General features: G+C 39.0%; 1 protein-coding gene across 5 annotated transcripts in view; it reads left to right on the forward strand.

The window, feature by feature from the left end:
• The window catches only part of ankrd26 (ankyrin repeat domain containing 26), a 167,701-nt gene that overhangs the window by 90,378 nt on the left and 49,417 nt on the right, over window positions 1-27,906 (forward strand). For 4 of the 5 annotated variants that reach the window (XM_069919991.1, XM_069920001.1, XM_069920021.1 and 1 more), the window contains 6 exons: window positions 1,340-1,497; window positions 3,354-3,548; window positions 19,028-19,055; window positions 22,176-22,317; window positions 22,713-22,926; window positions 23,799-23,982. In XM_069919991.1, the coding sequence (XP_069776092.1) occupies window positions 1,340-1,497; window positions 3,354-3,548; window positions 19,028-19,055; window positions 22,176-22,317; window positions 22,713-22,926; window positions 23,799-23,982 (921 nt within the window). The remainder of the gene's footprint in view (window positions 1-1,339; window positions 1,498-3,353; window positions 3,549-19,027; window positions 19,056-22,175; window positions 22,318-22,712; window positions 22,927-23,798; window positions 23,983-27,906) is intronic. The other variant, XM_069920012.1, reaches the window with a different exon arrangement.

Below are 27,906 nucleotides of genomic sequence, written 5' to 3' on the forward strand. Positions count from 1 at the left end.
AAGCAGAGCAACTCCTCCCCCTTTTTTACCCCCTGTTCTATCACATCTAAAACATTTGTATTCTGGAACATTTAGTTGCCAATCCTGTCCCTCCTGTAACCAGGTCTCACTAATTGCCACAACATCATGATTCCAAATGCCAATCCATGGTCTAAGCTCATCTACCTTGTTCACTATGCCTCTTGCATTAAAGTACATGCATTTCAGAGAATGACCCTCACATATATTCCCTTTTCTACCTTTTACCTTAACCTCCATCCTTTCTTTTGTTATCTTTAACATTCTTAACTAGGTGCCCATGCACCCTAGAGACTGCTCGCAAACTCTGCTCCCTACCCCCCCTGCCAAACTAGTTTAAACCCTCCCCCACAGCTCTAGCAAATCTCCTTGCCAGGATATTGGTCCCCCTCCAGTTTAAGTGGAGTCCGTCCCTTTTGTACAGGTCCGACTTTCCCCAGAAGAGATACCAATGATCCAAAAATCTTATCCCCTGCCCTCTGCACCAGCGCTTTAGCCACGCATTCATTGTCCACATCCTCCTATTACTACCCTCTTTAGCGCGTGGCACCGGCAGAAAACAAGAGATTACTCCCTTAGAGGTCCTGTTGTTTAATTTCCTGCCTAATTCTATGTATTCCTATTTCAGGACCTCATCCCCACTTCTAACTAAGTCATTGGTCCCCACATAGATCATGACTTCTGGCTGCTCATCTTCCTCTTGCAGAATTCTGTGAACTCGATCAGAGACATCCCTGACCCTAGCACCAGGGAGGCAACAGACCAACCTGGATCCCCGATTTCGTCCAACAAACCTCCTATCTGTCCCTCTGACAAGTGAGTCCCCAACCACAATGACCCTGTTCTTATCCTTCACCAGGATAAATAGCAAAATGTACAGAGGCATTACTGTTTCATTTTTGTTTACTCACCTTGCAGACCTCCAATTTTATAATCAAATCAAAAATGTAGAATAGTTATATTTTTAATGCACCAATATCTGGGATGCTTTGGGAAAAGAGAATATATTCGCAGTACAGTGAACAAAGTGACTTTCTTCGCATCTTGTTGAGGAGATTGTTTGTCATTTGCAATTTGCTTTAAATTTATGGGTCTAGTCCTTGAGAACATCGCAACTTTAAATTGCAAACTGCTTTCTAATCTGTCCCTATATATGAGTTAAACATTTTCATTTGAAGGATTATCTTGGGCTCAAATGAGGAGAATAAAATGAGAGTCATCCATATAATTAGCCAAAGCAAGCTAATAAAAAGATGAAAATGTTAATTTTGGCTAATGAATAAAATTCTGTTAATTGCTAAAACTTGTTTTCTTTTTTCAGATTGAACTAAAGCACACTCAGAAAGAAAATAATGAAATTGAATTGAAATTGGGAAAGGGTGATAATTCTAAACAATTGCAGCCCAATTTAATGACAAATATTGAGGCAACAACAACAGAAACCTTAAATAAAGATAAAACAAGCTTTCCTTTTGAAGGGTGAGTTGATTGCTGTATATATTTTTTTTTAAATTAAACAACATGGTAACAGGCCATTTCATCCTGTGAGCCTTTGCTGCTCCAATTACACCCAATTAACCTGCCACCCCCCAAGTACGTTCGAATGGTGGGAGGAACCCGAGCCCTGGGGAAAACACATGCTGTAACGGCGTTGCACTAACCACTTTGCCAACTGTGCCATTTCATTTGGTGAAAGTAGTGAGAGCTTTTTCAATTAACATAAAAACATTTGGACTTTAAAAAAAAATGCTTGCAACTAATAATATTGTCTTAAATGTACCACTGAAAAATCTCTTTTGCTTGTCTGACAATACATCGCACATTTATTTACCATTGTAGATTCACCAGAATGACAAATGGACTGTTTAAATATACAAGTTAGAAAGTTCTTTCAGAGAGCGACTTATTTTTACTCAAAAATTAAATTGTATTGTTCAAGTTGATTCCATTTATTTGCGTGGCATATCTAGAGTTTCCTGATATCTGCAATATTATTAGTTTAGAAAGATTTTGGTCTGAAATGGTGATCATCTGAGACTTTTAAGTTTGATCTTTTGAATCTTTTAGAAATTTTAAATAAGATTGAAATCATTTGATGGAGTAAACAATAATAGTCGTGGGATTAGAAATGATAGAAATCTAGAAAGCAAAAATATTGGTTCTGGAACAACAATGAACAAATTAAAAAAAATTTTTCTGTTTGTTCTTGGCAAGATGAGCTTAATATTGCTGGAGATGCAACACTTTCAAAGCAACATTGTTATCATTAAGTTCTTTCAGATCGCTTGCACCATATCCATAGAGTACATACACAGTGAATAAAGAGCTCCAATGTCAGTACTATTTTGCTAAGTCATCACAATAACTTTACATTTCTTCCTGCTAAGATCATTCTTGCAAATTGTCAAGTAACAGACATAATTTTTTATGCCCAGATCGGTATATCTTACAAGTGTCCATGTAAATGTATTCAAATAACTCTTCTAGCAGCTGTAAAACATTTTAACTGTAAATATGTAATGGGCATTAGTTTTTAGTTTCGTTATTAATTAGATGTTCTTGCTTTTTACTGATTTCTTTTAAATTGTTTTCTCTGTTTTTATAGCTTTAATTTACTTGTTTACTCCAGCTTCTGCCTTCTAGTCTATCGTAATATATCATTCAGAAGTGAGTAGAGGGTGGAGAGAATATGCTCCCCAAAATGGTGCTACCATGTCTCTTACTCTTGCATCCTTATAATATGACAAACATAAAACAATTAACAGAAAACCAAAAATATACTCATCCCTTTTTCCAAATGTCCTGATGACTTACCTCAGCACCTTGCACCATGTACGATGGGGCTTGGATTCAAATTTCCAGGCTTCATTTTACTTTTTGGACCTTGGATATTATAATATCTATTCAGTTTCCTTCAGTTTATATACTCTCAACAGATTATATTTGGCTGTTTTCAACACCTAAAATATTATATGTTCAGAGTAAATGAAACATTTTTGTAATTGTGTTTTTCTATGGTTAGCAGAGACCAACTTTAATTGGACAGTGGTTGGAAATTTTGCACAATAAATGGAGAAAATCTATATAATAAACTTTTCAGAGTTCTCGAAAATAGTTATTCTTTATTGACCATTTTGTTTTTGACAAATCTACAGATATAATCCCTTTTTTGTACATGCGTAGAGTTTCAAATAATAAATATTGTTCATGTATGTCACAGTCACAAAATTCAGAGTGCTGGGCATTGTAAACTTTTTCTCAATGCATTGCAACTTTAAATTGCAAACTGCTTCCTAATCTGTCCCTATATATGAGTTAAACATTTTCATTTGAAGGATTACCTTCGGCTCAAATGAGGAGAATAATAAAAGTCATCCATATAATCAGCCAAAGCAAGCTAATAAAAAGGTGAAAAGCATTGAACTGAAAAACATTGAGAGATTGGTCAAAGTTCAACAGATATCTGCCATGAATGCCTTATCTGCCTTTGATGACAGTACTGCAAGTGAGATGTCCCAAGATGAAGAGAGGTACATAGTTGTTTACATTTAAAATATTGATGCTCATCATGGGGAATTCCAATGCTGAAATTCTTGTTTTGCCAAATTTTGTATATTTTGTATTAATGTATACTAATAGAGCTTGAATGATTGACTTCATCAATGTTTACTACTTTCAAAAAAGCTAACACAAAAATGAATAATGGCAAAAATGCATTTGTGTGCAAATCCTGGAATCTCATAACAACATGCCATTAAAATTGTGAATATTATATGACATTTTCCAGTTGCTTCATCCTTTTAATGAAAAGGAAGACTTTGCAGTATCAGGAAATATATCTAGAAATTTGTGGTCCAAAGCTATTTCATACTCAGTGAGAAATGGTGCAGTGGATGTTGGCATATTTGTTTTTATGGCTAGGAGAACCATATAACCACTTACAGCACAGAACAGGCCAGTTCGGCCCTACTAGTCCATGCTGTAACAAATCCCCACCCTCCTAGTCCCACTGACCAGCATCCGGTCCATACCCCTCCAGTCCTCTCCTATCCATGTAACTATCCAGTCTTTCCTTAAATGTAACCAATGATCCCGCCTCAACCACGTCTGTCAGAAGCTCATTCCACATCCCTACCACCCTTTGCTTAAAGAAATTTCCCCCTTATAATATTCCCCCTTATAATATTCCCCCTTATAATATTCCCCCTTATAATATTCCCCCTTATAATATTCCCCCTTATAATATTCCCCCTTATAATATTCCCCCTTATAATATTCCCCCTTATAATATTCCCCCTTCAATCTTAAACCATGCCCTCTAGTTTGAATCTCCCCCACTCTTAATTGAAAAAGCCTATCCACGTTTACTCTGTCTGTCCCTTTTAAAATCTTAAACAACTCTATCAAGTTCCCTCTCAATCTTCTACGCTCCAGAGAAAAAAGCCCCAGTCTGCACAACCTTTCCCTGTAACTCAAACCTTGAAATCCTGTCAACATTCTTGTGAACCTTCTCTGCACTCTCTCTATTTTGTTTATATCTTTCCTTTAATTTGGTGACCAAAACTGCACACAGTATTCCAAATTTGGCCTCACCAATGCCTTGTACAATTTCATCATAACCTCCCTACTCTTGAATTCAATACTCCGATTTATGAAGGCCAACATTCCAAATGCCTTCTTCACCACACCATCTACCTGAGTATCAGCCTTGAGGGTACTATTTACCATCACTCCTAAATCCCTTTGTTGCTCTGCACATCTCAATGGCCTACCATTTAATGCACATGACCTATTTAGATTTGCCTTTCCAAAATGTAACACCTCACACTTATCTGTATTAAATTCCATCAGCCATTTCTCAGCCCACACCTCCAGCCTTCCTAAATCACCTTTTAATCTACGATAATCTTCCTCACTGTCCACAATACCACCAATCTTTGTATCATCCGCAAACTTGCTTATCCAATTCTCCACCCCTACTTCCAGATCGTTAATATATATAACAAACAATAGTGGACCCAGGACCGATCCCTGAGGAACTCCACTAGTCACCGGCCTCCAATTGGACAAACAATTTTCTACCACTACTTTCTGACACCTCCCATCCAACCATTGCTGAATCCATTTCACTACCTCCTCATTTATACCTAATGCCTCCACCTTTTTTCCTAACCTCCTGTGGGGAACTTTTTCAGGTTTGTCAAGCATGATCTACCCCTGACAAAACCATGCTGATTACTCCCTAGCAATCCCTGTACCTCCAAATATTTGTAAATACCATCCCTCAGAACACTTTCCATCAACTTGCCCACCACAGACGTCAGACTCACGGGCCTATAATTCTCATGTTTACATTTAGACCCTTTCTTAAACAGCGGAACCACATGCGCCACCCTCCAATCCTTTGGCACTACCCCCGTGGCCAGTGACATCCTAAATATCTCTGTTAATGGCCCCACTATCTGTCCACTAGCCTCCCTGCGTGTCCTTGGGAATATTTTGTCCGGTCCCGGAGATTTATCCACCTTTATCTTTTTCAACACAGCCATCACTACCTCCTCGGTTATCCTTATATGCTTCATGTCCTCCCCACTATTTTTCTTTACCACAACTGGTTCAATATTTTTTTTCCCTAGTGAATACCGAGGCAAAGAAATCATTCAAAATTTCCCCCATCTCCTCTGACTTCTCACTCAGCCTACCCTCACTAACTACAAGGGGTCCAATTTTATCCCTCACTAATCTTTTACTTTTAATGTACTTATAGAAACCCTTTGGATTTATTTTTACTCTGTCTGCCAAAGCCTCTTCGTGCCTTTTTTTGGCCTTTCTAATTTCTTTCTTAAGATTCCTTCTACACTCCTTGTAGTCCTCCTTCAAATTGTCAGCTCCCTGTTCTTTATACCTCTTGTACACCTCCCTTTTTCTCCTAACCAAATTTCCAATATTCCTCGAAAACCAAGCCTCCCTATGACTTCCAGCCTTTCCTTTGATCCTCACTGGGACATAACTACTCTGTACCCTCAAAATTTCTTTTTTGAATATCCTCAATTTTTCATTTACAGCCTCACCTAAAAATATCCTGTCCCACTCAATACTCCCCAAATCCCTTCCTATTCCTTCGAAATTTGCTCTTCTCCAATCCAGAACCTCAACTTTAGGCCCCTCCTTGCTCTTCCCTAAAACTACCTTAAAACTAACAGAATTATGATCACTAGACCCTATTGGATCTCCAACATTAATGTCTGATACCTGACCTAGCTCGTTCCCTAACAGGAGATCCAGTATTACACTGTCCCGAGTCGGTTCTTCTACTAATTGATTCAGAAAACAATCTTGAACACATTTGATGAACTCTAGCCCATCCAGCCCTCTAACTGTATGGGTGTCCCAATCAATGTGAGGGAAGTTAAAATCTCCCATGATCACTACCTTATAATTCTCACACATATACGTTATCTCTCTACACATTTGTGCGTCTAGTTTTCTTGACCCATTTGGTGGTCTGTAATACACCCCTATTAGCACCCTCATGCCTCCTTCACCCCTCAATTGCACCCAAACAGCCTCACTGGACGATCCCTCCAGACCATCTTGCCACCTCACGGCAGTAATGTCCTCCTTAACAAGCAGAGCCACTCCTCCCCATTTTTTAACCCCTGATCTATCACATCTAAAACAAATGTATCCTGGAACGTTAAGTTGCCAGTCCTGCCCCTCTTGTAGCCAGGTCTCACTAATTGCCACAATATCATAACCCCATGTATCTGTCCATGCTCTAAGCTCATCTACCTTGTTCACTATGCTTCTTGCATTAAAATATATGCATTTCAGAGAATGATCCTTACATACATTCTCTTTTCTACCTTTAACCCTAATCTCCATCCTACCTTTTTTATTGTTATTATTCCCATCTAGGTGGCCATGCTCCCTTGACACTGCTCTCACACTCTGTTCCCCACCCCCCTGCCAAACTAGTTTAAACCTTCCCCCACAGCTCTAGCAAATCTGCTTGCCAGCACATTGGTCCCCCTCCAGTTCAAGAGGAGTCCGTCCCTCTTGTACAGGTCCGACCTTCCCCAGAAGAGATCCCAATGATCCAGAAATCTTATCCCTTGCCCCCTGCACCATCTCTTTAGCCACGCATTCATCCTCCACATCCTCCTATTTCTACCCTCACTAGCGCATGGCACCGGCAGCAATCCAGAGATTACTACCTTGGAGGTCCTGTTTTTTAACTTCCTACCTAATTCCACATAATCCTGTTTCAGGACCTCATCCCCACTTCTAGCTAAGTCATTGGTCCCCACATGGACCACAACTTCTGGCTGTTCTCCTTCCCCTTGCAGAATGCTATGTACTCAATCAGAGATATCCCTGACCCTGGCACCAGGGAGGCAACATACCAACCTGGATCCCCGATCTCGTCCCACAAACCTTCTATCTGTCCCTCTGACTAACGAGTCCCCAACTACGAGCATCCTGTTCTTATCTCTCCTTCCCTTCTGAACCTCGGGGGCAGCCCCCGTGCCAGAGACCTGACCCCTACGACTCATCCCTGATAGGCTGTTCCCCCCAGCAGTATCCAATGCAGAATACATATTGCTGAGTGGCACTTCCACAGGGGTACTCTGCACTGGCACTCTCCCTCCTTTCCTCACAGTCACCCAATTCCCTGACTCCTGCCTTCTAGGGGTGACTGTCTCCCTGTAACTCCTCTCTATCACTGCCTCTGCTTCCCTTATGATCCTCAGTTCATCCAACTGCAGCTCAAGCTCCCTAACACGGTCACTCATTATGTGCAATTGGATGCACCTTTTGCAGGTGTAGTCATCAGAAACAGCTGTGCTGTTTCTAACTTCCAACATCCCACAATTGGAGCACTTAACTACCCCAACTGACTCCATTTCCTCCTTTCTTAATATAAATACCCTTCCCACACAAGTCCCTCGAGCCAAAGTCCTAAGACCCCACTCCTTCACTGGGCCACTCCTCACTGGCTGCTCCCTCCCTTTCTACTCCTTTTATTAGCCCTTACCAATTAACCCCAATTAACTCCCGGGTCCTCCTCCTCTCACCCGACACCAGGCACTGACTCACTGTGTCCTCCGACCCCGAGAAGAACAAGATGAGGCTTGACCCTTCCAAGATTGTATAATACAAATTTAATATCAGAATAACAGTGGTTTTAATGCTAGAATTTCTTACATTAGAATGAACATGCTTTAACTTTTTTCAGCTATGGTCCCAACTAGGGCTCTGTTCAAAGTTTATAGGCCCCCTTCCTTTTGAAGCAGTCGTTTTGGTTTCTTCCACACTTCTGACTACATTAAAAAAATTGCAAAAAAATTGTGTTACCTGAGGTGATAAGAAAATGAGGCTTTTACTTAAATGTGCTGTGGCAGTCATTGAAAATGGCTGGTCTTAATACCAATGCTCAATGGGGATGAATTCTACTATCCTTGCACAAACTGATCACTGTACGACTCCTGACTCCATGTGATTAATTTTTAAAGAACCTTTGAAATGGTGGTGGGATGCTCCGATCAAAGGCATGGATAATAAATGATGGGCTTCCCAGTAATGTGGAGATCTGGAAAAAAAAATGCACGCCCTGCCATGTGAGTTAACTGTACAAAGAGATACAAGCGGCATTGTTGAGAAACTACAATTTATCCCTCAGGACATAAAGGGAAAGATGGTTTCATTACCACTGTCAGAACAAATCATAGAATTATTTAAATATTACAGCAAAGAAGCAGATGCTTGTAGAAGTAATGGTTCTTTCAAAATGTTTATTTGTTTGTCTTTTTATTCCCTCCAACCCAAGAGATGTTTTTGTATTAACTCTTAAACCAATAATCAACTTATAAACCATTACTTGAAGAAAATTTCACCCCATTTCCCCCTGAGGTTTATATACCATTGATACTCAATTTAATTTCTCCTTATTTAATGACTTTCCAGTGGAAATTATGACATTCTATTTGCCTAATCGGAACCCTTGTTAATTTTTCACACCTTTATTAAATTTTTAATAAAAACTGGAAATGCTGGGAATACATCAGGGCATATGTGGGAAGAAGAACAGAGTAAATGTTTTGGGTCAAATATTTTATTCATGTTGGGCTCTAATGATAGGTCTTCAACCTGAAATGTTAACTCTGTTTCTCTTCCCACAGATGAGATCCAACCTATTGAGTATTTTCATTATTTGCAATTTTTTTTAAATTACCCTATTGAATTTTTTGAACCAAATACAAACAATGCTGAGTATATGAAAAAGAAATACAAAAATTGCTGGAGTACTCAGTGGATTTATGGATAGAGAATAACTGACTTTTTATTAAAACTGGGAAAAACTAATTTCATTTATGATGCTGAACAAGATAGAAGAGATGCTCCAAGAAAGATAGAAGGCAAGAATAAAGTGGAGTTAAAGGGAAATGTTCAATATGAGAACATTTCCCTTTAAATCCACATATGGGGCCTCCTTTGCCAGGCTAAACGTGTTGGTCTCCATTCAATCAAGAAACATTGGCTTCTTTTGGTGGCGAATTATAATTATAATATTATAATATAAATATATTATTTGTATCTTAGTTATATCTCTGCCCTATTTAAAAATTAATAAGAGTTTATTAATTTTTCCTATTCTTTTATCCAATACTTTTTTCTGTTGAATCTTAACAGTCACATTCTATTTTATCAATCTGATTGTGTCTTCCTGAAGCTGCTTAGAAATTATGCTATATAATTTATAGTGAATAAAGTGATAATTATAATGCTAAATTCTACGGGACTTCTCTATACATTTTCTTATACATAATTCAGCATTACCCTCTGCATTTCGTGTGTGTTTATGCTTCTAACTCTCTTGCCACCCACCATGTGGGATGCTGTCAAAAACTTTGTGGAAGTCTATAATGTGTATAACCATAGCTTCATTAACAAGACAGGATGGTGGATATGACATACATAGACTTACCAAACAATGAGCATTGTTAAAAATCTGGTGCAACCGGTATGTTTACTCGTTGTAAATGTATGCAGTGTTAGGTGGTTTAATGTCTATATGTACACTCCCGATGTGTAACAATGTTGGCATTGGTATTTCAAGTGAATGATGAATGTGGGTGATTTGCCACTAGCAGCGAGCTCTGTCTGATTCACTGATATATTCATGAAAGGCAAACATTTAAGGGTGGTCAGTTTGCTTGCTCAGCTTCTCGATGTATATTGATCTGCCAAATAGAAATTTGAATTAATAAAGCAGGCTGATTCTTAGAAAAAATAATAGTTAATTAGAACTATGACTAAGCTTTCAGTATATAAGAAATAAAAACAATTGAAAGTTTAACATCCAATACTTCTCCATAAGTGTGTGCGTGTTTTTAGCTCCAATTCATGCTTATCCACTTAGTCTTTTGAATATTCTTTAGTTCTGCGATTATAGTCCACACTCTCTGTCCCATATTCCACACTTTCTGTCCCCTCTGCTTAAATGAGGCTTCTTTTCACTAGTCTAAAGTATTGATATAATCAATTGCATGTTTAATCATTCAAACAAAATTTTCATTGTAGCTTTCAACCATTTTGTAACCCAAAATTGCTCCGCTGTATTAACAATGCATTATAAGAATTATGCCATTGTGCATGGTTTGATAGAACTGGAGGTATTTCATGATCCAGCCCTCCATTATTTCATTGACATTGCAGTCATTCTCTTTTTTAAATATTTTATTTTTGCTTTTCCAAGATCCACATAAATCCAAGACAACAATACTATCTTTCTCAACAATAATATATTACATTCAGAGTCAATTTTTCCCTCCGCCCACCCCTCTCCCTTCCCTCCTATACCCTAATACCACAAAGAAAAAAATTATGTAAATTAAACAAACATAAAGAACCAAAAATCTATAGTCACAGACCCTTAAAGGAACAAAATATAAACCCAAAATAATATAAACTAAAATGAAAAAGGTACAAAACGAGAGCACGTCATCTCCACCATGACCCACTTCATTTATCTGTCGTTCCACTATTAAAATGGATTTTTACCTTCTATTTAGAAAGGGTGTATCTATACGTACCTATATTTTGCAGATAAGGCTGCCATACCCCAACTAATGTTTCATATTTCCTCCTTAAATTGTAAATGATTCTCTACTAGGGGAATACAATTCGCAGCCATTCTCAATGGGAGCTATTCGGTTCCTGCGCACATTCGGTTCCTGTGCACATTTAAGGGGGGGGGCATGAACTGAAATCCTTTATGCTTTTTATGTAGTTGATAGGAGATAAGTATGGAAGAAACTAAACTTGACACCCTCAAAGGGAAGGGGACCTATAAACTTTGAGCAGAGTCTGAAGGAGACATAACTGAAAGAAAGGTTAAGAATGGCTGAATATGAATTTGAAAATCTGAAACTGTTTGTGTGTGGCTGGATCTCCACATTGAATACTAAATAAATGAAGTTGTTCTCCTTATCTCTTTTCTTTTTTTCTCTTTTTTTAATGGGGAATAAGGGGGTAGATTTAGGTTAAGGGGAGGGGTGGGGGGGTTAGGTTGTAGATTTTTTTTAGATCCTATAGTTTTTTTTGTAACCATGTAAATTGCTTTTTGATAATTTGTTAATTCTAATTTTGTAATTATGGTTATTACTTTGTTTTCTAATAAATAAAATATTTTTAAAAATGTATATGTGCAGAACTTAAAAGTTTAAAATGGTGAGGAGAAAATGGAGCATTTCATGATTAGCATTGAAGACCAAAATGAATGTGGGTATGTACCCCTTTTGGGGAGGAGTTTATATTTTTATAGCCTAGTGAGAAGGAGGGGGAGTTTATATTTTTTAACTTAATTTTTATTTTCATATGCAGTCATATCATGTGAACATGCAAACAAAATACATAAATCACATAACAGATGTATACAGCACATCATCCAATCTTATTTGAGTTCTATTCATAGAAGCATCACAGACTTAGGCACCCAATTAACCTTATCTAACCAATATGCAGTCACCTATATATTTTATCATACACTTCTTCATATACTCATTGTGACACTTTTGAGCTTAAAAGAGAAGAGGGTCAGAGTAAATCTTCTTGAATTTATCACTGTCATAACTATATATGTACTTGTATGCAATCAAAATCTCATGTGTGTACATTACTCCAATTACATGTAGAGTGCATTGGTTGAACTCCTCCCCACCACTGAGAATATGGGAGGTTATATCTTTAATCAATCTCGGTAACTGTTGTATTACCGGTGACCACTTGATGTTAAAAAGCATCAGTCTTTATTTGGAGTTATAGCTGTTATGCTTTCCATCAAATATACACTTTTTAATCTTTCCCTCTGTTGTTGGACAGTTGGTGGTTTTACATTTCTCCATAATACTGTAATCATCATCTTTGCTATCAACAGCAACATCTCTTGTATACATGTCTGGTTTTTGGTATCTATATCCTCTGGAGTCACTCCCAATATAAAATATGCTGGCTCCAAAGGTAAATCTATCCCCATTATTTGCTTAATTTCCACCTGAATATCTCCAATATTGATATAGTTTGGAACATTACCAAAATATTTGGGTATGATCGCCAATCTTCCTGAATTCTCTTCAACATAATTCTGAGGTGCTACTGTATCTCTCCAACACTTCAGGAGTCTTACCTACTCTCATTTTAATTTTCCATTCAAACTCCCTCCAGGTTGGGCTTCTTGTTAACTTGTGAACATCAAGGGTCATCTTTTCCCACATTTTATCTCTAATACAAAAAATCATTTCCAATTCCCATCTCTGTTTTATTTCCATAGTATTTCCTGTTGTTATCTTGAAGCCATCTGTATAAGTGAGCTAGCAGGTTCTTCTTTATCACTCCTTACATAGTCAGCATGAAAATCTTTTCTAGTGTAGATTTTTTTTAACATATCTGCTTCCAATCTGTATGTCTGTACATAGTGCTGCACTTGAAGGAATCGAAAAAAAATCCATCCCTGACAAAGCAAATTCTTTCTGAAGATGTTCATATTGATTTCAAAGTTTCCTGACAAAAAAAGCTGATCCACAATAGTTAGCCTTTTATCCGCCTAGTTTTTAAAGCTGTTATCTACTTTTCCGGGAAGAATTCTGGGATAGCTACTATTTTTAATGCTCTGGATGTAGAATATTACATGCTCCCAGTTCATTTTAATTTGAGTGGCACTGTCACTTTAAGAGAGCAAATCAAGCTGCAAGCCCTGCAAGTTTTGGAGATTGACAAGTTGGGAACAGCATGTACTCAAATTCGCTACTTCTGAAGAGAGAGGAAATGCCCCGGAACACAGGTGCAGAACATATTAAAGAAACAGCACACTGCTTGATCGAGGCCATGTTTAGCAGCACAGGAGCAACAACTCTTTGAGATGTACTGTGCTGAAGTGGCCAAAGAAAGGGGGACTGTTGAATCCCATTGTGGCCAAAGGGGACTTGTTGAATACTATCGTGGCAAAGGAAAAGTCACTTCTGAAGGGAATTGTTGAACCCCACCATGGCTGAAAGAAAAGGTCATTTGAACTGACCTGTGTTTGGGTTATGGTATCAGAAAAAATACTGTTTAGATCATGACCATTGTGAAGGTCACTTTGAACCCTTTTAACAAAAGGGTTCTGGAAGCTCACTTTGTTTTTCCGACGCCAGGAAAAGGGGAATTTTGACTACCACTCATCTGAAAGGACATTTCGCTGGAAGGACCTTGACAAGGATTTTGTGAGTTTACAACACTCTGTTGACAGTCTCTCCCACCTTATTCGTAAATGCTTCTTTGCATCACTGTAAGAGCATTCTTGTAAATATTGGATTTGTGAGAGTGGATTTATTAAAATCAATAAAAATATTTTTTTTTAAATGTAGCACTGTCTTGGTTCATTTCTATTGCTGCTGTCTGAGTATGTAACAAGAATTAAAAAGGTTTAATTGTTTTCTAATGGCCAACCAAATTTTCATTGCGAAGTTAATCCATTCATTATCTATTTTTAATTTCTTTCAATTTGCTTGGCTTAGGAATGGTAGTCCTTCCAGAGAAATACTGGGGCATGGATTTTGATTTAAACTCACCCAACTTGTTTCCATATCATTTGTTATCCATGTTATCAGGGTCCTTAGCTGTGCTGCCCAGTAATAATATTTAATGTTGGGCAAATTAAGGCCACCTTTTTTGTTTTCACAATAACAAAGTCTTGTCTAACTCCTAAGTTTTTTTATTTTGCCATACGAATCTTGATATCAATTTGTCAAGAGCTTTAAATGCTATCATAGGAACTCCAACTGGCAAAGATTGGATTAAAAAAAGCATTCTGGGCAAAACATTCATTTGGATAGTTTCAATTCTACAAATTAATGATAAGTGGAGAATATCTCATCTAAGCATATCTGCCTTTATCTCCTTCAGTAACTTTCCATAATTGGCTTCATACTGTTTTAAGGTGGAGGGAGTGATATCTGAAGTCCTCTCTCGACCAATGAAACCTGATCTGGTTATCTAATTGTGATGGCCATGTACCTGACAGCATTATTGCTTCTCATTTTGAGTCATTAATTTTATAATCAGATATTACTTAATATTATTTTAAAACTCATCATGTGAGGCACTGAAGAAATAGGGTCGGTTACATCCAACAAGACATCATCCACAAATAGGGATATCTCATGTTCCATCCCTCTATCGTCTTTTATACCCTTTATATACCCTCTTACTTAATAATTTCAGCAAGTGGGTCTCAGCATATATCAAAAAGCAGGGGACTCAAACTGTCTTCCTTCCTAATTCCACGTTTTAACCTGAAAAACTGAGAGCAACATCCATTCACCCTCACTTTTTTGAAAATTTTATTTATTAATGATAAGTCATTCAATAAAAAATACAATAAGAAAAACATAATACATACATGATAGTTTGTAAATGATACACCTTGCAACCCCCCAACCCCCTACTCTAACCCACCTTTCTCTCCCACCTCCCTCTAAACAACCCCAAAAGAAAAAAGAAAGAAAAAAAGTGAAGAGGAAATCACATAACGTAAAACTCTTCAATTATTTGCCATGGTTCAGAGCCACACCATTAATGCGTGGGAAAAAGATTAATTATTCAACCCCATATATTCCAAATACAGGCTCCAAGTTTTAACAAAAAAAGAATAATTATTACGTAAATTATATGTTATATTTTCCAACGGAATACAAGATCTCATTTCCAAATGCTATCGCTGAATACTCAAATTAGTCTAATTTTTCCAAGAATTGCCAAACATTTTCTAGCCACAGCTAAAGCCAATCTCAAAAAAGCAATTTGGAATTTATTTAGTTTTAACTCCAAATTCAATTTCTTAATATAACCCAATAAAAATACTAAAGGATCAAATAGAATTTTTAATTTAAAAATATCTTCTAAGAGTTCCTTAAATCTACCCCAAAAAGGTTTCACCGTCTCACATAACCAATAAAATGTAAAAAAGAACCAACTTCCTTATGACATCTAAAACAAATCAGAAGAAATAAACTTTTATTTCCTTAATTTCTCTGGGGTTAAATATAATTGATGAAGAAAATTATAATGAACCAATCTGTACCTTACATTTACAATTTTAGTCATACTATCCTCATAGATTCATTCAATCATCCTGAGAAATAGATATGGACAAATCTTTTTCCCATTTTAATTTAGATTTATAAACATCCGCCTTAAGCATTTTATTCTGCAATAAAGCGTACATCTCAGATGTAAATCCTTTCTTGCCAGTAATTTCAGTAAGTAAAATTTCAAATTTAGACCGCCTGGTTAATTGTAACATACGGCCAAAATTATCCAACAATAGGGCTTTGATTTGATAATAAGAAAAAAGAGTATTCGAAGATATTTTATATTCCTCTTTCATTCTTTGAAATGAAATAAAACATCCTGCTTTATAACAATCTTCTACTAATTTAATACCTTTCTGATCACACAACTTCGAAAGTTGATTATGATGTAAAAGGAAAAAGCTTACTTTGAAACAGGAGTTTTACCCGAAATTTTACCTTGAGTACTTATAATTTCATTTTTTTTACTCCATAATTCCATTGTTGTTGTTTGTTGATGTTGTTTGTCCTTCATAGTTGGACGACGACCATGGTTTCAAAGTCAAATTGGAGATTGGTGGCTGGGGGTCCGGAGGTGACTGGTGAGGCCAATCCGGGCCCTGAAGGCTCACCTACATGTGGGACACAAGTGGGTGGGGGCTGTTGTGGCAGTGGATGCTGCTCGGGCCTTGTGCACAGCATGCTTTGCACCTCAATGATGCACCTGACTTCAGCTGCATGGGCTTCTGTGGTGATCTTGCTGTGCCAAGCTGGACGGTCAAGAGCAAGGGTCTCCCACGTGTTGATGTCGACACCCAGGCTTTTGAGGGATGCTTTGAGACAGTCTTTGTAACATTTCTTCTGTCTCCCGACTGAGCTCTTGCCCTGACGCAGTTCTCCGTACAGCAGCTACTTAGGCAATCGGCTGTTTGGCATTCTGACATGTCCAGCCCACCTGGCTTGGGCTTTCAGCAGGAGGGTGTAGACGCTGCCACCTGATGTGGAGGAGTCTGCAGAGACAGCTCAGGTGAAAGTGGTTGAGCTGTTTGACGTGTCTGCTGTAGACAGACCAGGTCTCGCTGGCGTACAGGAGGGTGGTAAGGACCACTGTACAGTAGACCTTCAGCTTTGTGGGAAGGCCGCGTCCTCTCTGCTCCCAGACATTCTCATGGAGTCTCCCAAAGGCGGTGCTGGCTTTGGCAATCCTGTTGTTGACCTCAGCGTCTATGTTCACTGCGCAAGAGAGTATGCTGCCCAGGTAGGTGAAGTTGTCGACTGCCTGGGGGTTTTGGTCCTTCACTGTGATGCGCGGCTCCTGGTGAGGCTTTCCTGAGGCAGGCTGGTACATAACTTCGGTCTTTTTGGTGCTGATAGTGAGACTGAAGTTGTCGCAGGCTCGTGAGAAGCAGCCCATTTCACGCTGCATCTTCTGCTCTGTGCTGGCATTGAGTGCACAGTCATCAGCAAACAAGAAGTATCTGATGACAGTCTCTTGCACCTTTGTAACTGCCTGCAGGCTCCTGACTTTGAACAACCTGCCGTCAGTCCTGTACCTGACGTGGATTCCTTTGTCGTAGTTACGGAAGGCATCTGTCAGCATGGCAGAGAATACCATATTGAACAGAGTCAGGGAGAGAACGCAGCCTTGTTTGACGCTGGGAAGGCCTCCAACTCGTCGCCGTCATCCAGAACTTTCACCAACTCCCGGATGATTGTGATGAACTTGCTGGGGCAACCAAACTTCTGATCTTCCACAAGCCTTCTCTGCTGACCGTATCGAAAGCCTTGGTTAGATTGACAAAGGTCACAAAGAGGTCGCTGTGTTATTCCTGGCATTTTTCCTAGAGTTGGCGCGCAGCAAAATCATGTCCGCGGTCTCACGTTCAGCACGGAAGCCGCACTGGCTTTCTGGGAGCAGACCTTGCGCAAGATGTTGGAGAAGGCAGGACGCAGGCCAGAATCTTCCCTGCAATGGACAAGAGGGAGATGCCTTGGTGGTTGTCGCAAGACTGGCGGTTGTCTTTCCTCTTGTAGATGTGGATTATGCTGGCATCTTTCAGCTGTTGCGGGATGTGTCCCTTTTTCCACATGGACTGGAAGAGTACAGTCAGCTTTTGCATCATGACAGGGCCTCCTGCTTTGTATACCTCAGCAGGGATTGCATCAGGTCCTGGCGCTTTGTCACAGGAGAGTTGCTTCACTGCCTTCCTGACTTCATCTACTGTGGATTTTTTTTTAAACTCCTTAATTCCATTAAATATTTCAACACAGGCAAATTATAATTACTTAATATCTGAGAATTCCTTCTATAAATAAACTGATCCATCTTCTTCTCACCAATCTGAGATAATTCAATATTAGCCCATATCAAAGGTTTATCCACTTCAAACATCCTATTAATAAATTTCATCTGTTCTGATTCATTCACCCTCACTCTTGACTTTGGGTTTAAATATAGTACTTCACCCAATTAATAAATTTCATGTGAAACCCCATCTTATCAAAAATATGGTTGAGATAGACCCAGTTTACTCTATCGAAAGCCTTTTGCACATCTAAACTAAGTATCATAGATGTCTGATGTTTCTTTTTTGCACATGACATAAGGTTGAGAACATGCCTGATGTTATCGGCTCCTTATCTACCAGGTATAAATCCTGTTTGATCAAGGTGTATAAACTGTGTTAAAACCTTTTGAATTCTCTTTTTGTTAGTATACCACTGAGTATCTTTTGATTATTACATAAAAGATTTGTTGGCCTATAATCTTTACACTTAGTGGGGTCTTTCCCACCACCCTTATGAATGACAGAGATTATAGCCTCTGCCCACGATGTAGGAGGATTTCCTTCTGATAGGACATAATTATAGACCTTAGCTAGAATCGGAAAGAGCTCCCCTATAATACTTGTAGAATGTTCTTGGAATACCACTGGTACCTGGGGACTTATTATTCTTTAGTTTATTAATAACTTTATTTCCTGTTCTATACACGCTGTCATTTTTACCACTCCTTGGGAAAGGGAGGGTAGATTTAATTTTCCCCTTTGTCTATGATTTTAGGAGGAGTCGTATAGTTTTTCTCCAAAGGATCCAAATGTTTCTACTCTTTGGTTTATTAAACTAACTTCCTTGAGGCTGGGTGAAAGACTTTGGAGACCACTTGATTAGCGAGCTCTTTATGCAGCCGAAATGCCAAGAGGCGGCAGGAGTTTGCATTTTTATAATCTAGAATTTCACAGTTCAAGTTTCTGGTGAGAGAGTTGAACCTTCAGTTCTCTGAATCAGGCAAGAGTGCTGCCATGGCAGACTTGTATAGAACTTGAAATTTAATTTAGCCATATTGATACTGCATGATTGCCTGCAAATATAACTTATTTTTTCTTTTTATTTTTCAGGGCTTTCAAAGTATCTTCAAGTAAAACGGTATTTTTAAATCAAATTATATGCTTAGAGCTGCATAAATTTGGTACTAATTGATCATGGGATAACTAATTCTTGTGTATATGCAGCAAACTTCTGAGTGATTACTGTTGAACTTGAGAGATTGATAAATATTGTGAATGCTACTCAATAATTACCCAGCATGGAAACAGACCCTTGGGCCCAACTTGCCCGCGGTGACCAAAATGTCCCATCTACCCTCGTCCCACCTGCAGCGTTTGGCCCCATACCTTTCTAAACCCTAAACCCTTCCAATCCATGTATCTTTTCATGTACCACCTATGCTGGTGCAACCTGCCTGCATTTGGCCCCAAATCTCTCTAAATCTGTCCTGTCCATTGATCCATCCGAATGTCTCCCCCCCCCCCCCCCCAAAATGTGGTTGCATTTGGGCCCGTGTCTCTCTGAACCCATCCTATTCAGTTTTTTCAATGTGATAGTTCCTGCCTCAGCCACCACCTCTGAAAACAAGTTGTGTATGGCCACCACCCTCTGGGTATTTAAAAAAAAAAGTTCAAATAGTATGGACAGATCTTTGAGGGCACTCTCAGAGCAGTTTAAGGTCATAGTAATATAAGGAGGTTCAAGAGACTGATAGTTCATCAGACAAGGCAGTGGGGCAATGTGTGGCCAACTCATCATGGCGAATCAGAACTGTCTGTTGAAAGTAAAATGGCAAGTCCTGCGAGCAGAGCAGACAGAGGCATCTGGGGAAGCATAAAAGGGGTGCTAGGGTAAACTCCATTAGTGAAGCCTTTAACTTAGCGAGTGGATCAGCACAAGGCATTATGAAACTGGTGCAATTGCAGAAAATGTAGCAGAGGGAAGGGCAGGGCTGGTAGCTTACTGTTATGTGGTATAGAAATTTGAAGTGCAACAGGTTGGGTACAACAATGAGGGGGTGTTGCACTGCTGAACAGGGAGATCATTACAGCTGTACTCAGGAAGGATATCTGGAAAGGATTGGCCAAAGAGGGCAAGACTTGAAAATAAAAATTTGATGGGACTATACCACTGAAATACCAATAGCCAGCAGGAATTAGACGAAGACATATGGGGAAAATTGCAGAAGGGTGCAAATAAAAATGTGGTGGTTTAACTTTACCAATATTGATTAGGATTACTTTATTCTAAGGGGTTTCGATGGGGCAGAATTCTCAAAATGCATTCAAGAAAGGTTTTCAAAGAGGCTGCTAATGCTGGAATCTAGAACAGAACAAAAATGCTGGAGGAACTCAGTGGGTCAGGCAGCATTTATGTCGGGAAATAAAACATTAAAGTTTCAGGTGGAAGAAGGAAAATTAAAAAGGAGAGGGGAAGTGCATCAAGGAGGGGTGAAGGATAGCAACAGGTGGGGAGCAGAAAGGGTGGAGTTGGGAGAGAAACAGGAGTGTGTAGAGTGGAACTAGGCAGTTGGTGGAAAAAAGGCAAATGGAACTGGGAGGGGAGGGTGAAGGTGGAGAGAGCTGTTTAAGGAAGGAGATGTGTGAAACCCAAGCAAGAGAGGATGATGACCAGATGAGAACAAAGGGCGGTGGTATGAGTGGTAGACAGGTGGAGAAGCTGGGTAAAGAAACTGGGTAACTGAGGACTGAGTTGGGGATTGACAGATGGATGTATGCAAGTCTAATAACTACATGGATAAATTGTATTTTCCACTTTTATTCGTACTCTTTTTTTTTACATGCCTCTCCAACATCTTCCAATCCTGATGAAAGGCCATTGATGTGTAATATTTAATTCAGTTTTTTGCTCTACATATTATTCCAATATTTCTTGTTTTTATCATTTGTTCTTTTTTTAATATTTTTATTGAAATTGAAGTTCCACATCAATCATGAGAATCATGCAACAACTGCATATAAAGACAGGGTTGTTCAGGAAAGAAATGGTCTCACATGCATCTACTTCAAAGTGAGGAGTATTGTCAGTAAGGCAGATGAGTTTAGGGAGAGAATTGCCATGTGGGATAATGGCATTATTGTTATTTGTGAGACTTGGTTGCATGAGGGGCAGGATTGGCAGTTCAATGTTCCAGGTTCCATTGTTTCAGATGGGATAGAGGGCAAGGGAGGAAAGGAGGAGGTGTGGCATAGCAAGTTGGGAAAATATCACAGCTGTGCATAGACAGGACAGCACTGAGAACTCATCTACAGAGGCCATATGGATGGAGCTGAGGAACGGGAAGGGCATGAGCACACTAATAGGGCTGTATTACAGACCACCCAATAGTCAGAGAGACTTGGAGCAGCAAATCTGTAGGGAGATAGCAGAAATTCTTATTAATGCTTATAGTAAATGTAAAAACTATCTAATCTGTAAATAACAAAAAAAAAGAATATTTGGTAATCTATAGTTAACTGGCAGTGGTTCAAAAGAAACAAATTTCCTTTGATAAATAAATCTTTAAAACATTTAATGCCTAATCTATACCATTCTTTAAATCAGGGAAGGTTAAGGAAATAATTAGAAAAAATAGGACTAGAAAGAAAAAATCTCAATAAGCTAAAATGTTTTCTAAATTGTATCCAAATCCTTAAAGTATGTTTAAGTACTGGGCTATTGGTTAATTATTTAAAGATATATAAAGTGAGGATCTGAGAAAGAAATAATAGAAAATTTTGTAACAGAATTAGATTCCAAAGATACCCATATTGGACAGTCTTCATGGTTAATATAATATGACCAAATGCAAAATCTTGTATATTGACTGCCCAATAATAGAATCTAAAGTTTGGTAGGACTTTGTTAAGTGAGGATGTTTATTGTTCCATATATAAGATCAAATTGAGTCAGGGGAATCAAAAAAGACTTGGGGCTAAAAGCAGGCAAAGTTTGTAAAAGATATATAAATTTAGGTAATATATTTATTTTAATAGAGTTGATTCGGCCAACCAACGATAAAGAGGCAACCAATTTGATAATGCCCCTCTCACGTGTTTGATTAAAGTGAAACATCTACCAATCCTGATGAAAGGTCATTGCTGTGCAATATTTATTTCAGTTTTTCGCTCTACAAATCATTCAATATTTCTTGTTTTTATTGTATTTGTTAATGCACTTTGTTAGCAATTCTATATCTTTGAATTTCCTTTTTTTAAGATCATGAGACCAATAACTATTTCTGATGACCTGAATGATCTCACAGAATCTTCTGATACTGCTTCAGGTGACTTGGAATTCTCTAACTCTCTGCAAAAGAATGCCGCTCAGTTAATTGCACATCTTAATACAGAGGCAATGGGTAAGGACAGTTAATCCAGAATGGTGTGTCTCTTATTTCCTGTTTTCCTTTTAATTGGCAACATGAACTTTGTTTTAGTATTGTATGTAAACTAAAAGATCTTATTTCTGTTATATTCTTTGATTCCTGTATTTACAAGAACTACACTAAACTTGCAAAAAATTGTTTTTAAAATTTCATTTTTATTAATGAAACATTAATGTCACATGAAAGGAAAAATGACTGCAAAAATTGAATCATAAATTCTGTTTATGTAATGAAACTGAATTGCATTTTAATCATGTTAACTATCAATCAGGAACTAATAAATGCAATGCATTGCTAATTTTTTTTAATTATATTTTTTAATAAACAAAATGGATACAGTTTCTAATATGGAATTTATTTAATAATAGACTCGGTAAGTTTTCTGAAAATCCAAAATACGGTTCAGGGCCATGGAAGAGCAGTTGAACGAGAAAAGAAGCGTTATAATTTGCTTTCAAAGAAAGCGAAATATCTAGAGAATGAGCGAAAAGGGCTTCATCAAACTTTGAAGGAAACTAGAGAAATGAAATGCAAACTAGAGTGTGAAATAATGGAAAAGGACACTGACCTTAATCAACTCAAGTATGTTCTCACTCTATTTTCTGTTTTTGATGCATTTGTATTAACTGTTCATATTTTCCATAACTATTCATCATTTGTTTAAGTGCAACATTTTAAAGCTTTGTTTTCTAAGATAAGTGACTTGGTCTTGTACTAATGGACCTGTAGAGGTTCAATATGCAAACCTGACATTGTTTTCTTGTCCCCACCACATATTCTGCTCCTTGGCTACCTTTACAGCTTTTACCAATTATTTGAAACTGAGCTGGGTTCTTTGCAGCCTCAGAGTTTTGGTTCTGAAGTGAGATGTTCTACAAGTGTACATCTTCTCTATTGCCAAACCATCTAGTTTCAACAACATATCATAATTTTGTGTCTCAATTTATCTGCTGCTGATGGATCACTAAAACAGATGAACTTGTATTTAATTTCACTGGGTACTTGGTTAAGCTCCAGGTAGTGCTGTTGCTATACAGGCTTCATGATTTGAGATCACTCCCAACCTCTGCAGCTGCCTATCTGAAGATTTCATTTTCTTGTTTTGTCCTGCAGGATTTCCTTCAGAAAATAACATGGGGGAATGCTGTGATAAAACATTGGATATTAGGCTGAATGGGATCAATAGCCTCTTTCCATGTCATAAGAACATGAGCAATTATTTAAACAAAAATTATTTAATATGGACACTTTGAGTTTTATTGTGGCCTAGAATGAGGCCAAAGTAGTCTTTCAAAAGTGTAGAATTAGATCAGTATTTGCAGATGGGAAAGCAAAATGGTGTTTGGGACAGAAGAAAATGCTTACTACATTTGAAATGCATCTGCTAATACAGTATTCTCATTTAAAAAAATACACAATTTATAATGGTATTTACATTTTTTTTAAAAATAAAGGTTCAGTATGAAACAAGAGGAAGAGAAACGAAAAACTGCAGAAATGTTACATGAAAAGAGCTGTGAGCAACTTCAGAGAAAAGAATCCCAGTATTGTGAAGAGATAAGAGCAAAGCAAGAATCAGAATTGATAATAAGAAACCTGAAGATAGAAAGGGAAACACTAGTCAACAATTTACAAAAGGTTGTCAGAATTAATAATAATTATGTTTGTTAATAATTGTCAAATTTGTTATACAATAAATTCCCCATTACCTGGCACCTACATGGATCGCGGATACTGGAAATGCGAATTATCCAATTGACTGAGATTCACAATGCCTAATACACCTGGATTAAGGATACACCATTTAAAAGACAAGACAGTGCAAAACCTAAAGTAATTTGAAAAAAAAAAAATCAGAATTTGTTATGAACAAGCTACAAAAGTAGTTGTTCTGTGGCAGCATCACAGTACAAACATTCAAAAAACTACCTTACAAAAATAAATAAAAATGGAGCATGAAAAGTCAAAGTAAGGGAGCGTCTTTGGTTTATTGATCATTCAGGAATCTGAAGGTAACTGATAAGAAGCTGTCTTTGTGCCACTGAATACTCGTCTTTAGGCCCGTGTACTTTTTTCCCGATGGTAGCTGAGTGAAAAGGGCATGGCCTGGGTTGTGGGGATTGTAGAGGATAGAGGCTGCTTTCTTAGGATACTTTCTCTATTAGTATTTTAGTCTTTATGTAAAGTTCACTTTAATCAAGTAATTCCTGTAAATTTTAAAACTGAAATTTGTCCCCACTGCTTATTCTGCTCCTTGGCTACCTTTACAGCTTTTACCAATTATTTGAAACTGAGCTGGGTTGTTTGCAGCCTCAATGTTTTGTTTCTGAATTGAGATGTTCTACAAGTGTACATCTTCTCTATTGCCAAATCATCTAGTTTCAACAACATATCATAGCACCAGTCGCTGGTGCTGTAACAGCATTGTGCTAGCTGCTAACCATGCCACCATCATATTTAGCCCCAACCTCCCCCCCCCCCCCCCCCATCTAGTTTACAGATAAAGCCTTAGTAATACACACAATACTAATAAAGATATAGGATCTTACTAGTTAGGGATAGGGAGACAGATTGGAAGAGTTTCCTCTGCAGTGAGCAGCATCGACTGCTCTTCATCCTACTGTTCCGATCAGGCCCTCGATGCACCTTCTTTCAAATTCGAATTCCATTTGTGAGCACGATAACAGTGTTGTGCTAGCCACCACGCTGACTATGATGGCTTCACAATCAAGTTAAGTTGAGACAATTTTATTGTCCTCTGATTGTATAAGTACAACCTGACGTAACAGCTTTCTCCAGTCCTTGGTGCAAAAACATGCAGGCACACAGCCAGACAACACACATACAGACAAATAATACATGTGCAGAATAAGTATTATATCTATAAAAATAAATAAATAGTTTTGTGCAAATTAGAGTCTCGGATGGTTAGTGTACAATTCCTTTGGTCGTTCAACATTCTTGTGGCCCATGGGAAGAAGTTGTTCTTCAGCCTGGCTCTGATATTCCTATATCTCTTCCCCAATGGAAGCAGCTGAAAAATGCTATGTGGAGGGTGGAGAGGGTCCTGGAAGCTTACATTGATTAGGAGGAGGGAGACTCCAGTAATCCTCTCTGCCACCCTTATGGTCCTGTAGATTGACCTCCAATCCATTTCTCTGCACCAACTGTACCACACTGTGATGCAGCGGGCTAGGACACACTCGATATAGAGCTCCAGTAGAAGGTTGACAGTTTTTGGTGGATAGTAGCCTCGTCTGTTTCAGTCTTCTCAAGAAGTGCAGTTGCTGTTGTGCCTTCCTGACAAGATGTTGAATGTCCACAATAGGTCACTAGTTGAGTGAACTGCAAGGAACTTGGTGCTTTCCACACTACTACAGAGTTGATGATGTGTAGTGGAGGGTGATCGTTCCTGGTCCTCCTGAAGTCCACAATCATCTCCTTCGTCTTGTCCACATTGAGACTCAGGTTGCTGCTCTTGCACCATTCATGAGATTTTCCACCTCTTTATAGTGCAACTCATCATTGTTGCTGATGAGGCCAACTACTGTTGTGTCATCTTCAAAATTGATGACACTGTTGGAGCTGGATCTAACCATGTAGACTTGGGTCAGTAACGTGAACAGAAGTGGGATGAGCACAGCACTGAAATGTGTCAGTACTCAGCATGACGATGCTCGATATTCTGCTACCGACTGGGACAGACTGTAGTCTTTCCATTAGAAGTCCAGGATCCAGTTACAAAGGGGGAATATTGAGTCCCAGAGAGGACAGCTTCTCCACCAACCTCTGGGGAATGATCATATTAAATGCTGAACTGAAGTCAATGAACAGCAGCCTGGTGAATGAGGTGTTGTTCTCCATGTGGGCCAGGCTGGAGTGAAGTGACAGGCTATAGCATCATCCGTGGAATGGTTTCTTCTATAGGCAAATTGAAATGGATCCAGCATCCCTGAGAGGTGTGCTTTGATGCTTTCCATCACCAGACACTCAGTGCCACAGTGAGGCCTGTTCTTGTCACCCTTTTGGGTTTTTTGATGGTTTTTCTGAATCCTGTGGGAATGATGGACTGCTGCAGTAAGGTGTTGAAGATGTCCATGAAGACCTCCATCAATTGGAGTCCTTCAGTACCCGACCAGGTATGTTGCCTGGTCCCGCCCCCTTGTGTGAGTTCGCCTTGGATAGGGTTCTCCTCACCTCCACCCCCATTCATTCGGGGTACACTGAGCTTTTTTTGGTATCATCCCGTTCTCATCCAACTGTGCATAGGTGTTTAGCCCGTCTGGAAGGGATGCATCATTGTTCTTAATTTGCAAGGTTGTCTTGTGATTTGTAATGGTCTTGATCCCTTGCCACATGTGCCTCGTGTCACTGGTGTTGCACAGCTGTGAGTGGATTTTCTGTGCAAGCCCCTGCACTGCCTTCTAGGTTGTGTGGGAGAGTTCAACCCTGGATGATCGTAGTGCCATCCTATCTATCCCCCGACCTGAAGGCAGCATCACAAGCTCTGAGAAGGGCCTGACCTTTGCATCCATCCATAGTTTCTGATTAGCCCTGGTTGTGAAGCATTTGATCTTGATGACATCCTCAATGCACTTGCTGATGTAGCCAGTCACTGAGCTTGTGTACACCACTGTTGACATGACTTGTAGGTGGCTGCCTCCCTGAAACAGCTCCAGTCCATGGTCTCAAAGCAATCTTGCAGCGCTGTTTCTCCCCCCTCCCGCCCAGCTACGTCTTGATCTCTCTGTGAACTGACCTAGTTTGCTTGGCTAGCAGTCTGTACGCTGGGGTTAGTAGGACAGATATGTGATCCGAGTAACCAGGTTGGGAGTGAGGTGCAGCCTTGTATGCACTCGAGAAATTGGTCTACTCCCAATCCAGGGTGTTCTCTCTTCTGGTGGCAAAGTTCACATGCTGTTGAAACCGTGGTAAGAACATTTTCAGATTGGCACCGTCAGGGTGGGAAGTCTTGTTAGCCGAAGTCAGAATGAAGACTGCGATAATCAGCATTGTCGAGAATTCCCTGGGCAGGTCGACTCTGCTGAGCAGAAAGTCTTCACAGCAGAGACCTTGGTGCACCAATTCTCATTGATGTAAATACACAGACCCTTTGCTGGAGTCTTGCCAGAAGCAGTAGTGTCTCTGTCTGCCCTGAAGGAGATAAGACCATCCAGCTGGATCACTGATCTAGATGGTGTCTTGTAGTCACCAGAGTACAGCAGCCCTGCAGTTCCCTCTGGTTCAGATGCAGCTTCAGAGTAATCCATTTTCTTCTCCAGTATCTTACATTTGAGAGTAAGATCAACAGGAACATGGGTTTGAAGGGGTTAACTCTCAGTTTAACTCTGATGCTGGCCCATTTTCCATGCTTCTTCCTTCTCTGGCAGCGTTTCTGATGCCCTCCCCCTCCCCCCCCCCCCCATGCATTTCCCACGATTCGCTCCTCAGTTTGTAATAGTCTGTGATCCCTGCTTCAATAGGTTTAAACCACACAGAATCTTATCAATCAGCTAATTTGAAAATCCAGTTCGCGTTTTGTATTTTGATGAGAATTTGCCC

The sequence above is a fragment of the Narcine bancroftii genome, chromosome 1 (genome assembly GCF_036971445.1).
Source record: "Narcine bancroftii isolate sNarBan1 chromosome 1, sNarBan1.hap1, whole genome shotgun sequence".
NCBI classification, from domain to species: Eukaryota; Metazoa; Chordata; class Chondrichthyes; order Torpediniformes; family Narcinidae; genus Narcine; species Narcine bancroftii.